The following is a 12,404-nucleotide window of genomic DNA, read 5'->3' on the forward strand; positions in this document are numbered from 1 at the left end:
CTGAAGAAGGCGATAGAAAATCAAATAGCTGGCTGTAGAAAGTTGAAAAAATCATACGGCCGGGCTACAAGAAGCGAAAAAAAATTATACAGTCGGGCTATAATTCCTATCGCCGGGCTTTACACTTTATCGCCTGGCCGTTGCTTTTTCGCCATCTGCTATAAAAGGCTATAAGAAATTGTGTAGAAATTCGTGTGCTTTGTAAATCCTTAAGTTTGATACGGAACCACCTTAATATTTACAAAACACACGTTATATTTTCCTTTAATACATATTTTTTTTCATCAATTAAAACGAGAATAATCCATACAGGATGTGCAAACATTTCAAAATCATGAGTTGAATAACGCTGACTCCGCCAGATTAAATATTAGAGCCTAATACAAAACGAAGCGGTGACGCACTGGCGCCTACAAACCTAACAGGGATACTTCACGCATTGCGCAACGCGTGAAGTATCCCTGTTAGGTTTGTAGGCGCCAAAATGCGCGTTTCGCGTTGGCTGCCCGCCCGCCGCGCCGCGCCGCGGCGTACCACGGTGCCTGAAGCAACTATTTCACACCAGAAGTATTGCACAGTATCATACGAAATTAAAGGCGCTCCAACATATTAGGAATGGCAGGCATCCTTCAAAAAAAACGGAGCTTTCCTCGCAAAATAAATCAAGATACTACGGCCCAAGAAGAGAGCAGTAGTCCAAAAACTCACTAAGTCCTAGCATCCGGAATTAGTAACGCTTAGCATACACTTTATCGCCAGGCTGTTGCTTAATCGCCATCGGCTATAAAGGGCTGTAAGAAATTGTGTTGCCGGCTATAGAAGCTATTGGAAATCTTACAGCCGGCTGTAGGTCTATGGTATTTTGGAACACAGATTCTACTGCCAATTTTTACCAGGGATTTCATGTCCGACCTCTCTAATCGGCTCGATCCACTGTGCGCCGGGGTATTGCACACCCCGGGCTCCCTGCTACGGTTTTTTGCTATTATTATTTTCAATTTTTTTTCTCTTTCGGAGTATGACGATCAATAATTTGAATGCCCTTTGAGTCTTTGAGTTTTAGGAGGATTAGGTGGTCCTGGGACTTTAGGGGTAAGAGGTCCTTAAAGTTTAGGATTTATTTAAGGCCTCCTGATGACCTGTTGGAGCCTTGAGACTAGAAATTCGATGAAACTTACTTCTTTCTTTCTCGACTGGAGGATCGATTAAATCTTCCAGGGACTCCGAGGGCCTGCGTTGCGGCATTTGTAACTTTTTTGAGGAGAATGAAGGGGATGAGACTAGAATTTTTGTGCTGGCAAAATCAGAGCTTTAGAGAACTTGAGACTGGAAAGATGGACTTACGGCGTTATGATCTAAGAAAAATCTCAAGGCCCCAAGGCTCAATCTAAATAGGTATTTTTTGATCCCCTGGGACTAAAGTGAGGACATTTAGGTGATGCAACTATTCAAAGACTTTTTGCATTCAAAATTTCACAAAGTAGAGGACAATAGTTATCAATGGCGATTATTTTAGTACTTTAGCTACTAAGTTCGAAGAAATTCTGAAGCTGACAGATTTTCAGGAAACCCAAATGTGGCTGAATCGTGCCAATAAAAGCAGTTTATCTAGGTCAAGCTGCACTTTTTGGAACCGAATTCGTCCATGTATAAACTTTAGAGTGCAAAACGAGGAAATTTTGCTCAAAGGAGGTCGTTCAGCCGTCGGCATGAGGACAGTCTTAAAATTCTGCCTCACAGTATGGCTTTCGCTGGCATTATATGCTTACTCTTGCACTTAATCTTGCACATATAAGAATTATTCGGGCTACCTAACCTACTTTTGAAGCTCTCAATTTCTCAAGCAATAGCATAGTTTCTTACCCGAGCACGTGTAAGTCCAGCCAGCATTCATGATAAAAAAGTGTAATCTCACGCTGTCTTCGTTCTTTTTTAAATTTGAATTATTTTATTGGTCGATTTTTCATTTGAAATTTCCAATTTTGCGCCGTCTATTAGCGATTTTTTTTTGGTATTTCCGATTGTAGCATGGTTAGATTATGTAAGGTTTTAGATTTGCATTAGGAAAAAAAAGTGCGTATAGTGATTTTTGCAGAAATATGATTATCCAACTAATTTGATATCAAGGAAAATTGGCACTGGCTATGATATTTCTTGCAGATCATGATGAGCAGGGCTAGGAATTTTCTGCGCGGGGGTCAAAAGGGCACTCAATCAAGAGAGGTCAGAGGGGCACAGAAAGATCCCTCACCGAGAAGGGTCATCCGGAACAAGGTACCGACGTTGAAAGAAACTATGCATTAATGAATTGAATCGGAAGAAACTATGATCAGCGGCGATTCCGCAAGTTGGCAACACAGTTTTTTCTCCATTGAATTAATTTAAAAATATCGATTTACATAGGTGAGGCAGATTCCTCACCAAGAATCGATTGTTTTGCATACATGTAAATGGAGAAAAAATAATGTTGCCAACTGTCAATAGTCGCCACTGACTATGAAGCGCATGAGTCCTATTCATTTGCATGTGGCTTTTTCCAGCTTTGTTGATAAAAACTACCCAGGGAACTATGAAAGTTAAAATGCATAAAATTTAAAAAATTTACCGTATTTACTAGCACCAATTTTTATTGTAACGACTCCGAAGCGCGCCTCGTTACAACAAATTGGCACAAGTGTGAATGCTCAAAAATTTTAAATTTTATTCATTTTTCAGCATGAAAACGGAAAATTTTAGGTTTTCCCTCCTTACCGCATAAATTGACTGAAATACAATTTTTTTTTTTTTTTTTAAAAAAAAACAGAATTGTCACGCCCTTATTTTACCTCCTGAATCACTTACATTTTTCTGGCGAGGGCCGGGTCGAGATACGGGGAAGAAGGCATCCCATCATGCTGAAGCTTGACAGTCTAGTAGTCACTAGTCACTACCATCCATTTGTATTGCATTTTGCAAGAAGGAACCAAGAGCATTCCAATGTTGCTAGGATTGTGCAAGTTAAATTCTTTGAAATAAAATTACTGGAACCGCGCAAAAAATTAAATTGATCGAGATAATTTTCGTCTTTACTTTATAGTTTATTGAGCGCAAAGATGTGACTTGTTCAGATGATCAGTTTATATTTGCAAAGTTAAGTCATTTGCACCGTCTTAGCGAGATTGGGATGCTCTTAGTTCCTTTTTGCAAAATGCAATCAATCTCATCCGCTTGCTTGCAGTGGCGTGGCGTGAATTGCAATGTATCGATTGTTATGCCATTTAAACCTATGGTAAAGAATCGATTATTAAGGTGTTCGCTGCGAACACCCTGTTTATCGATCTTTTTCCATAGGTTTAAATGACGGATCGATCGATATATTATGGTAAAGCACGCTACGCCACTGCTTGTTTGCCGTACGCACGTGCGCAACCGCCCGTTTCCTCAGTTTTAAACTCACTCGGTAGATCACTGACGCAAGAGAAAATTCAGGGACGGCTTCCAGGAAATGGAGAGCCGAGCCCGATCTCTGCATGTGCTCCCGATCTCGATTTCCCGCGCTCAGCTGTCCCAACTGCGTCCCTCAATCAGTAGCGTGGCATGCTTTGCGATATATCGATTGATCTGCCGTTTTAACCTATGGAAAAGAATCGATAAATTGAGTGTTCGCAACGGACACCTTGATAATCGATTCCTATCCATAGCTTCGAATGGGGAAATATCGATAATAGCTCATTCACGTCTCGCCTCTAGTCCGCGTAAGATCAGTAGCGCTTCGTCGGTCTCCGAGTCTTTGGTTAAACCGAGTCTCTTCAATGAGACTGCTTGATGACATCACGCATCATCGTCTCAAATTCTGCCGCGGATGTCCAATTTCTCCACTCGATTCTATATGAGGAATACAAACTGGGCTTGTGCTCTAGATTCTGACCTAATTCATAAACTATCGCATTCGATCCGTATTATGATGCCTCGACAGAACTCTTTGAATGAATTAACATTTTTTAATGGAGTACAACTTTTATTTGCTTAGTGTATCCTTGAATTGTTCAATTTTTAGCGATTTTTTAAAACAAATAAGGGCTGCAAATTTTGACCGCATGACGGTCCGACCTCCCCGGCACTTTGCGCCTCTAATTGTAAGAAGAATTGTGCAAATAATCAATTTCTAGCCAAACTAAATTTTGAATTAAATTATTCCAATTATTTTCCTCCTCTTTTTCAAATTGTATGCCATTTTTTTAATTTACTTATTGACAATGCAACAAAAGTTGCCCGTAGCTGAAAAGGGGCCAATGTTTGTAAAAGCCAAATAACACTTGATCAAAACTCTACCGATTTGGGATTCATTAATCGTCATTACAAAAGCAAGAGAAAAAGGAAACTGCGTTCGATGCAATACAAAAGGTCAGCTGGTACTTTCATTAGTATCTAATTAGGTAAAATTAACGGAACGGGCACATAAAGGAACGAAGAGGGGAGGGGAGGAGATATCTGTCTCTGACATTTTCTGATTATATAGATATTATTTATAGTTTGATATGATTATGAACGTAATTTGAGGCGAAAAATTCAGAAGCACTCGTCAGAATTACTAATAACAAGTTGTAACCATGCAGCAAGATATGGAACACTTATTTTACGATACGTGTGTTGTACTCCCGCCGAGCCGTGAGACCAATGAATGAAGCCAAAAATTTTACTCCACTCGTTGTTACTAATTCGGTTGTAAGATTTTTTTTTCATAGGAGTACGGATTCCGTAGTTCCGTGCATTGAAGGAATCCATTAGCTCGTGCCAATTTCTTACCTAATTGCAAAAGCTTTAGATGTTGATGCAATTGTCTTAGCTTTGGCTCCAAGCCATCGTGTCTTTGTCTTACTTCAAAGTCAGCTACATATTCGAGAGTAACAGTGCGTATATGATTGTAAGGAGGGAAACACTCAAATAAACACAAACTAGTCTCATGATCAATACTTATTGGATTTGAAAATCGCTCAGTTATCCCGAGCATTTTGGATATCTATTTCGTAGGGAGCGTTGGATTGCTGGAAACCTACGCAGTCCCAAAAATTTCAGAGTACAACTGTAGTGCAGTTGTCGAGAAATGGTTTCCGTTACGCAGGATGGTAGCGTATACAAACACTTCTTTTGATGAGAAGACCCGAGGTGATCATAAAGAAATAAGGCTCTGTGACATTTTGATCTCTGCAGTATAATCAATTTTCCTCAAGTAAAATAGGAACAGCTGAATATGTTGCCGATAACTTTCAAAACCGAACATTTCCGCGGAATACTAATTGGTAATCAAATATTCGAGGACAGCGAATAACTTGTAAAAAAAAAATTAAAGAAATTGAGGAAATTATAAAGTTTTATGAAACGAGCGTTTTAAAGGTCATAAACATGACTAACTGCGCATCGCAAAATGTCATGATAACGGCCTGCAAACGTTAATGCATGCACAATTCCTTGCTAAATGTTATAGGCCTATGGGAAGGAATAGTCGGACGGTCCCTCCCCCCTCCCTTCAGAGATTTACTGAGCCTCTCTCGGGAAACGCGAAGGATTTTGCTAAGTACGTAAGGTGACACATATTTTATCTCAAAATTATAATTCGATCAATGTTTGGGCGAGAACAGCTCAGAATTTCTCCTGAGATGACTCGATTTTTCCAAATTTTTTACAGTGGCCCCCTTGAACCCTCTCTTTGGAGTCAAATAAATCTCCCGAATCCTCTTTTGAAGATGAAGGAATCTCACAGCTCCTCCATGGTAAGATATTTTTTAGTACCCCTAAATCCCTCTTGTTGAGGCGTTATCCTCCCATGCACTAAAAGTTTTCAGTATTCCGCCTATCTAGGTAGGTACTTACTTACAAACGCTTGCTTACTTATATCATGTTACGCATTAAGTAAACATCAATGATCGAGGCATAATGCTATTATTTTGTAAAAAAAAAATAATGTTTGTTTCATCAGACCATCGGCTATCCTGCCGTGTGAAGGAAAAAACCGCAAGAAAACCTGAATACTTTCAAATTTCCTTTTATGGGATAGTAATTTTCAGAAAAATGGTTTTTCCTGAATATTTTCATGTACACGAGATTAAAATATCAATTTGATTATCACTCTCAAGCCAAAATTTTCCCAAGTTTTCTAGAAAATTCAAATTTTATTAAAAGAAATTCACCGCCGCCCGAATGTTTACTACGGTGTTTTTCCTCAGCTCAGTGGTTTTGCCAAGGTACGTACTTATTGGATCCTCTTAAATATCTCTAAAATTTTCATGAATAATGCTTTTGAACTTGAGCCTATGGTTAAAGTTGAAACAATTTCTAGAATAGGCGCAGTGACTAGAACACAGGGACGGATTTACCTTTTTAGCGCTCCCAGGCAAATTTCACATGCGCGCCGCTCGCAGAACGGACGACCGCGTGGGGGGCCGGGGGTCCTCCCCCGGAAAATTTTTAAAATCGGGTATTTAATTAACGCAATTTAAAGCTACTTTTTGGTTATTTCAGAGAAAAATTTGGTGGCTCAAAAGCCTCTTGTGCTTTCATATTTATCAAAAAGTATAGGGAATTAAAACATAGCAAAATTAAATAAAGGCGACAAAAAGTTAAAAAATGTAAAAAACAAAGGCGCGACATCGAGACGAGACACGCAATACAGAGGGGGCGCGGGTTTTACGGACCTTATCAGTAGACAAGGACAGATTCACAGATTTTCTTCTTTTCGCGCGCCTCTCTCTTCGTCCTTAAATTTTTACCGATTTCAATTCTACAACCCTTAAAAAAGCATGATGCACGTGTCTCAAAATTTTGCGCCCCTAGGCAGCTGCCTAGGTCTGCCTTGTGGGAAATCCGCCCCTGCCTCAGAGCCATAGCGATTTGCACTTTGTTTTTACTTTATTAACATCGATTCTTGGCGAAGCAGCCTATACCTCACCTGATCGATTGTTTCACATGAATTTAAATGGAAGGAAAACAGTGTTGCAAACTTTCAAGATTCGTCATTTCTTCTGAGTAGGTATACTCTTACCCCATGACTCTGCACGTAATTCGCTGACTCAGCTTTGGAAATACAGATGACGCATCGACGTGAACGGTTTACATCAGCATGAGAACTTTTAGGCCAGCACTGTAGGTATGCATGTCAATTTCAATTTAAACCGAGTATGTGCCGAATAGACAAAATACCTCCATATATGAACCCACAAAAGAGGTGAAATATATACGTAAACGTAAACCTTATTTTTCTCCCAGCAAAGTACAAACTTGCGTCCTAGGGCGTCATTTGGGGAAGAGGGTAACTCATTGTTTTCTGGACGAAGGAATAATGTAACTAAATTCCATGGTTGCAAACTTTACTTGAACAATTGAAATTTCAATATCAATTTTGCTGATTTTTGCTGGTGATAGGGAGATCGGTCGGTGAAATTTTAAGTCACAAGATTCCAAAGGCTCCCTGGTAAGAACACAGTGCACGCATACTGCATTGTGAGTGTGGAAAATAATCTGCTCTAATACATGTTTTAAATGTATACCGCCGGATGACGTCACTAGTCGGCGCATTTTCTCACTTTTGAATCTATATGTTACTATTTCCCGTATCATAAAAAAATTATAAAAGATATTGCAGAATCAGCTCTTTTAAAACTCTAAGATGTAAGCGATAAAAAGTTTAAGTAAAAAAAGTAACTACATTTCAATGTTGCTGAATTTCCCCAAGGAAATTGCATGTTAACCAAGAGAATTTCGGGCATTTCTGACCGAAAATTTCGCTGATTTTTCTTCTGATCTTATGCAAACACCAGAAAAATAATTGTTGAACAAAAATTGCACAGAAATATCTTAGCTATTATAATAAAATCATTTTTAGACGCTCGATGGACAGGGCGAGGAAGGAGAGTAAGACGGTCCAAGGGTCGAATTTCAAAAAGAGAATCAAAATTCAGAGTTAAGAAGAAATAAGTCACTAAGACTAATGCTTGGCGGGAAATATTTCTTTGAAACGTCGTCTTGTTATTCAATTAAAATTATTTGCTCATTAACCGCCAACGGGCGATTTTGACGATTTCGCTGGCCGCGAAGTGGGCCTTTGGGGGCGCGCGGCGCCCCGGGGGTTGGGCCGCGTGGCGGTCAGGGTGGCGGAGGCTCCTAGTTTCTGTAAAAAATTGAATTGTTTGAGTCAATTTTTCATTCTTGAAATACGGAGTTTACGTTCCCTCATCGTGCAAGAGACGACAAATCTGCCATGCTAAGGAAGAACGCCGTATAAATATTAGAGACTTCACTGGAAAAAAAAAAAAAAAAAAAAAAAAAAAAAAAACAACACACTAGATCTAGAGACCAGACTCTTAAAAACATCGGCAAGAAAAAGTACTCTTGATTCAATTAGAATCTAGCTTAAATCAAGAACCAAGCCTCTTAATTTAAGCGGATTTCGTTTTGATTCAAGCAAAAATCCGATTGAATCAAGAGAATTTTTTCTTGTCAATGTTTTCAAGAGTCTGGACTTTAGATCCAATGTGTTTTTTTCCAGTGTTGTCAAATTTCCCCGGATAAAATATGTATTTTTGAGGAAAGTGAAGCATATTTTTCCTTAAAATTTCCAGATGATTTAGATGAAATTGTGGACAAAATTTTCTGAAAAATTAAAAGAAAAATATTAGCAACTTTCCCAATAAATTCGTATTTGATCGGAGCGAATTTGGCGACGCCTGGAGACTCATACGGCGTTCTTCCTTAGCACGGCAGAAATCTAGAAAGATAGTTTACTTTACTTACAGTTATGTGGATGAGTTGCAGCTTATTTCCGTCAATTTCAGCGCTGTCGGGCAGTTTCATAATTGAGTCGCAGTCGATGTGACTGGAATCCGCCGGGAATCGGGAGTCCTGGCTCTCGGAAATGAAGGTGTAACTGGTGGTCACCTCTCCTCCGACAACGACAGGGTTCGGGACACTCCCATTGGTGGCCAAGTGCTCCAAGTGCAGATCCGAAAGTCGAGCCGTCACGTTCTGCAAGTAGCGAGGTGCCGTCGTTTGATCCGGGGAACTCATCAATGCAGGATCCCGCACCACAGAAACCCCCAACACGCCCAAAATTGTACACTCCCAAAGCACAGAATCCGATTTCTCAGCACACGACTAGGAACCGATACACGACCTTGCACGAACGCCCTGCCTCGAAAATCAGACATTACTTGTAAGTACCTTGCTCTGATTGTTCTGAATGGATTAATAATTAGATTTGTCGTTTCATGCCGCGATGCAGTCGACAAGCAAGAGGAATTGTTTCGAAAGTTCGATCAAAAAGTTAGAAACTTACAAGAGGTAAAAGAAGCCGAGTGTAACTAAGGTTTGCGCACAATGGAAATTAAGTTGGTCCGAACTTCTAGCGTTACTGCTTGCTATTGTTTATCGCAGTGAACACTGAAGTATACCCGGTTGGAATATTCAGTAAGAATCATAAGAAAAAGGGGAGGAAGCAGGTATAGCTGCAGTGAATGGCTCGCATTGATTTCAGTACCTGAAAAAGAAATGTGAAGTGCGGATATTAGTTTCCTGTTAGTAGTAAGGTGAAATTATTGCGGAGTGAAATCGCAAACTGTATATTGACACAAAAAGTTTGGTATATCAATATCTTTTTTTTTTCAAAAAAAAAGAAAAAAGAAAAAAAAGAGAAAAAAATCCAATTCACCTGATGTATCTAATTATATCTCTGGGTAGCAAGTGGCTAGTTTCCTATAAGATATTGCAAATAATCTTGGATCTTACACAATTTCATTCCCTCACTGTAGACTACAGAGACGGCCGTGTTGAGATTTTTATAAAAAAGAATAGCCCAATATCATGCGCAGCGTCATAATAAAGAGCATTATCTTATCATACAAGTCTTACCCAAATGTAATGGGTACCAATTATTATTATATTTAATTGCTTAACAAAATAAACAAACAAAACGAGTGAAAAAATAATACGCGATAATCGCCCAAGCATATGAACGAATAAATTATGCGTAATATATTTTTTTTAGTGAATTGTTGAAAATAAACGTATTTACCTGACGATAAAAAGTCGACCAAGTAAAACGAAGCTTAAAGCAAACGCGTCGGTATTTTCGGTAGTTGTTATCAAATAAAACATCAAAAAACGAAAATATTTACGAGAAATAACTCAGACGGAGGATTAATTTGCAGATGCAAAAAAATCTCAAAATATGATGTGGGATTGTTATTTAAACACGCGGTGATCGGGTACACAAATTACGGGACGAGAAGTGTTATGACAGCTGGGTAGTGGACTGAAGAATTGAAAACGAGGGGGCTCAGATTAGGCCGAGCCATCATGACATGAGTGACAGCTTTGCTTAGGCTCCGCCCTCCAGCTGCACGCTTATTGGCTGCCGTGCGCCTCGGTCTCCATTGCGTTCGGATCTTCCTTCCTCCATAGGCTCCAACAAAAGCCACTTGAATTCTAAAAGGCGAGCAACTGGTCCTCGTACACAGGCGCGGGTCTACGGGGGCTCAAAGTACTAAAAGGGTGGAATTGAAATCATCATGAAAATGGTCAAATAAAAGGGTTAAAACAGCTTGTCTGTTTTTTCCACTCTGTAGGGATCTTCGAAATTTTTGGGCTACTCTCAAGCTGAAAATCTCCGCAGACCATTAACTAACTCTACCGTGCTAAGGAAAAACGACGTATGAGCCGTCAGGCGTTGCCAAATTTCCATCAATAAAATACGAATTTTTAAGGAAATTGTCGGATATTTTTCTCAAAATTTTCAGCCAATTTTGTTTCCGATTTAATATCAAATATCTGAAGGAGTCTTGGGCCTCTTTCCTTATAACTGTGCAAAACATTGACCTATTTAACATGTAATCTGGCTATTTTTCAAATATTCGAAGTTTAAAAAGTGTTTTATTAGCTGTCGACACACACTGGAAAAAAAGATTGGTAGAATTTACCATTCCTTCACGCTGTATTTCACACAGCGTGAAGGAATGGTTATAATGCTACCAATCTTCTTTTTCAGTGCAGCTTTAATTTTAAAAGTTTCTGATGTAGGGCATACTGGCCATAGGCGGCCCAAGAGAGTTCTTGTGGATTCTACGGAACCCGCAAGAAAAAACGTAAGTCTCATAGGTACCAAAATTGGAAAAAGTTTTCTTTTATCCGTAAACTTTTGTTCGGGAAGATCTGGGTGTGAAAGCTAGGAAAAATTAAACTTATTTTTTAATAGAATGAATTTTTGCAGCTATCCTCGAGGGGAGAAAAGACTTTTGTTCACGGAGTCTAAAATCTCCACGACTGTCACAAGTTGCGTCTAAAGAATTGAATTTGGGTTTTTGAGGGAAACCTTTCAGAGAAATAAGTTGCAAGTAGATGAGTCATTTTTGAGTTATTAGTTCTCCAAATTTCAAATTAGAGAGCCTTGCTTTATTCATTAGGCATTATAGTGGATTAATAGGTACTCCATTGGACTCCACTCACGTTGTTATTCGTCACTCGCCCAAACTGGTTTGCCTTCAATATCTTGATACAGCCAATAATGTAGATGGCTTAGGAGCAGTAGTTGCTCGCAGCATTTCGCAATTGTGTAATCATTTTCCAGATTTTTATCCTACACAAATTTGAATGTTATACTGCGTAAATCTAGAGATTCGTAAAACAAAGGGGTTATCTAATAGAAATAAAGGAAGATAGTATGAATTCAACTGGTCATGTAAAATATTCACCTTACTTTGTACTATCGCGTATTGAGTAATTTCCAAAAGACAGATGAATTTTCCGATAGCTCCATAATTTTCCACTGAGAGCTCCCGGAATATTTTCTTTCAATACATTTTTTGGTCCGTGCTTCATCTTCTCACTGGCAAATAGTGGTACATGCAACTGCACCCTTCCTCCATTTCTACATGGTACCTGCAGCAGAAAAGGGATTTCTAGAAATTAATTCGCAGTTCGAGCAGAAATAGTTACAGCTTTTACAATGCTGACAGTATTTCCCACGCGTTGAATTTCGCAGTAACGATTGTTCAATATACTGCATAGTATATCAAGAAAAAAGACTATTTTTCCACTCAATATTAATGCCCGTGGGTGACTTCAATTTCTTCATCAAATTTCCATTCATTTAGTTAGAGAGCGATGAAATGGGAGTGGATCAAGGGCAGTGTTCAAGCGGGTATAATACCTATTGTCAGGATGTAAGGAAAGAGAATGGACTTATTAATACAAACACGACTCATTCACCAACCACTTCGAGCAGCGTGTCCAATGTAGGCCGATACAAAATTAGACTTCCTAAAATCCAAACTGATCGCGGTTTATTGGTGCCATACCACGAAAACCGTAAAATCACTTTACTGGTGGTCAATGAAATCGGGGTATAATTTCTTCGAAAGGAACACATTGTCACAGCT

General features: G+C 39.2%; 1 protein-coding gene across 1 annotated transcript in view; it reads right to left on the bottom strand.

Moving 5' to 3' along the window:
* The window catches only part of LOC109037335 (uncharacterized), a 40,388-nt gene extending 31,248 nt beyond the window's left edge, over positions 1–9,140 (bottom strand). Inside the window, exon 1 of the mRNA XM_019051935.2 lies at positions 8,767–9,140. Coding sequence (XP_018907480.2) covers positions 8,767–9,039 — 273 coding nt within the window. The 5' untranslated portion in view covers positions 9,040–9,140. The remainder of the gene's footprint in view (positions 1–8,766) is intronic.
* Positions 9,141–12,404: the final 3,264 nt, after the last annotated feature.

The sequence above is a fragment of the Bemisia tabaci genome, chromosome 5 (assembly GCF_918797505.1).
Source record: "Bemisia tabaci chromosome 5, PGI_BMITA_v3".
In the NCBI taxonomy this organism is placed as follows: Eukaryota; Metazoa; Arthropoda; class Insecta; order Hemiptera; family Aleyrodidae; genus Bemisia; species Bemisia tabaci.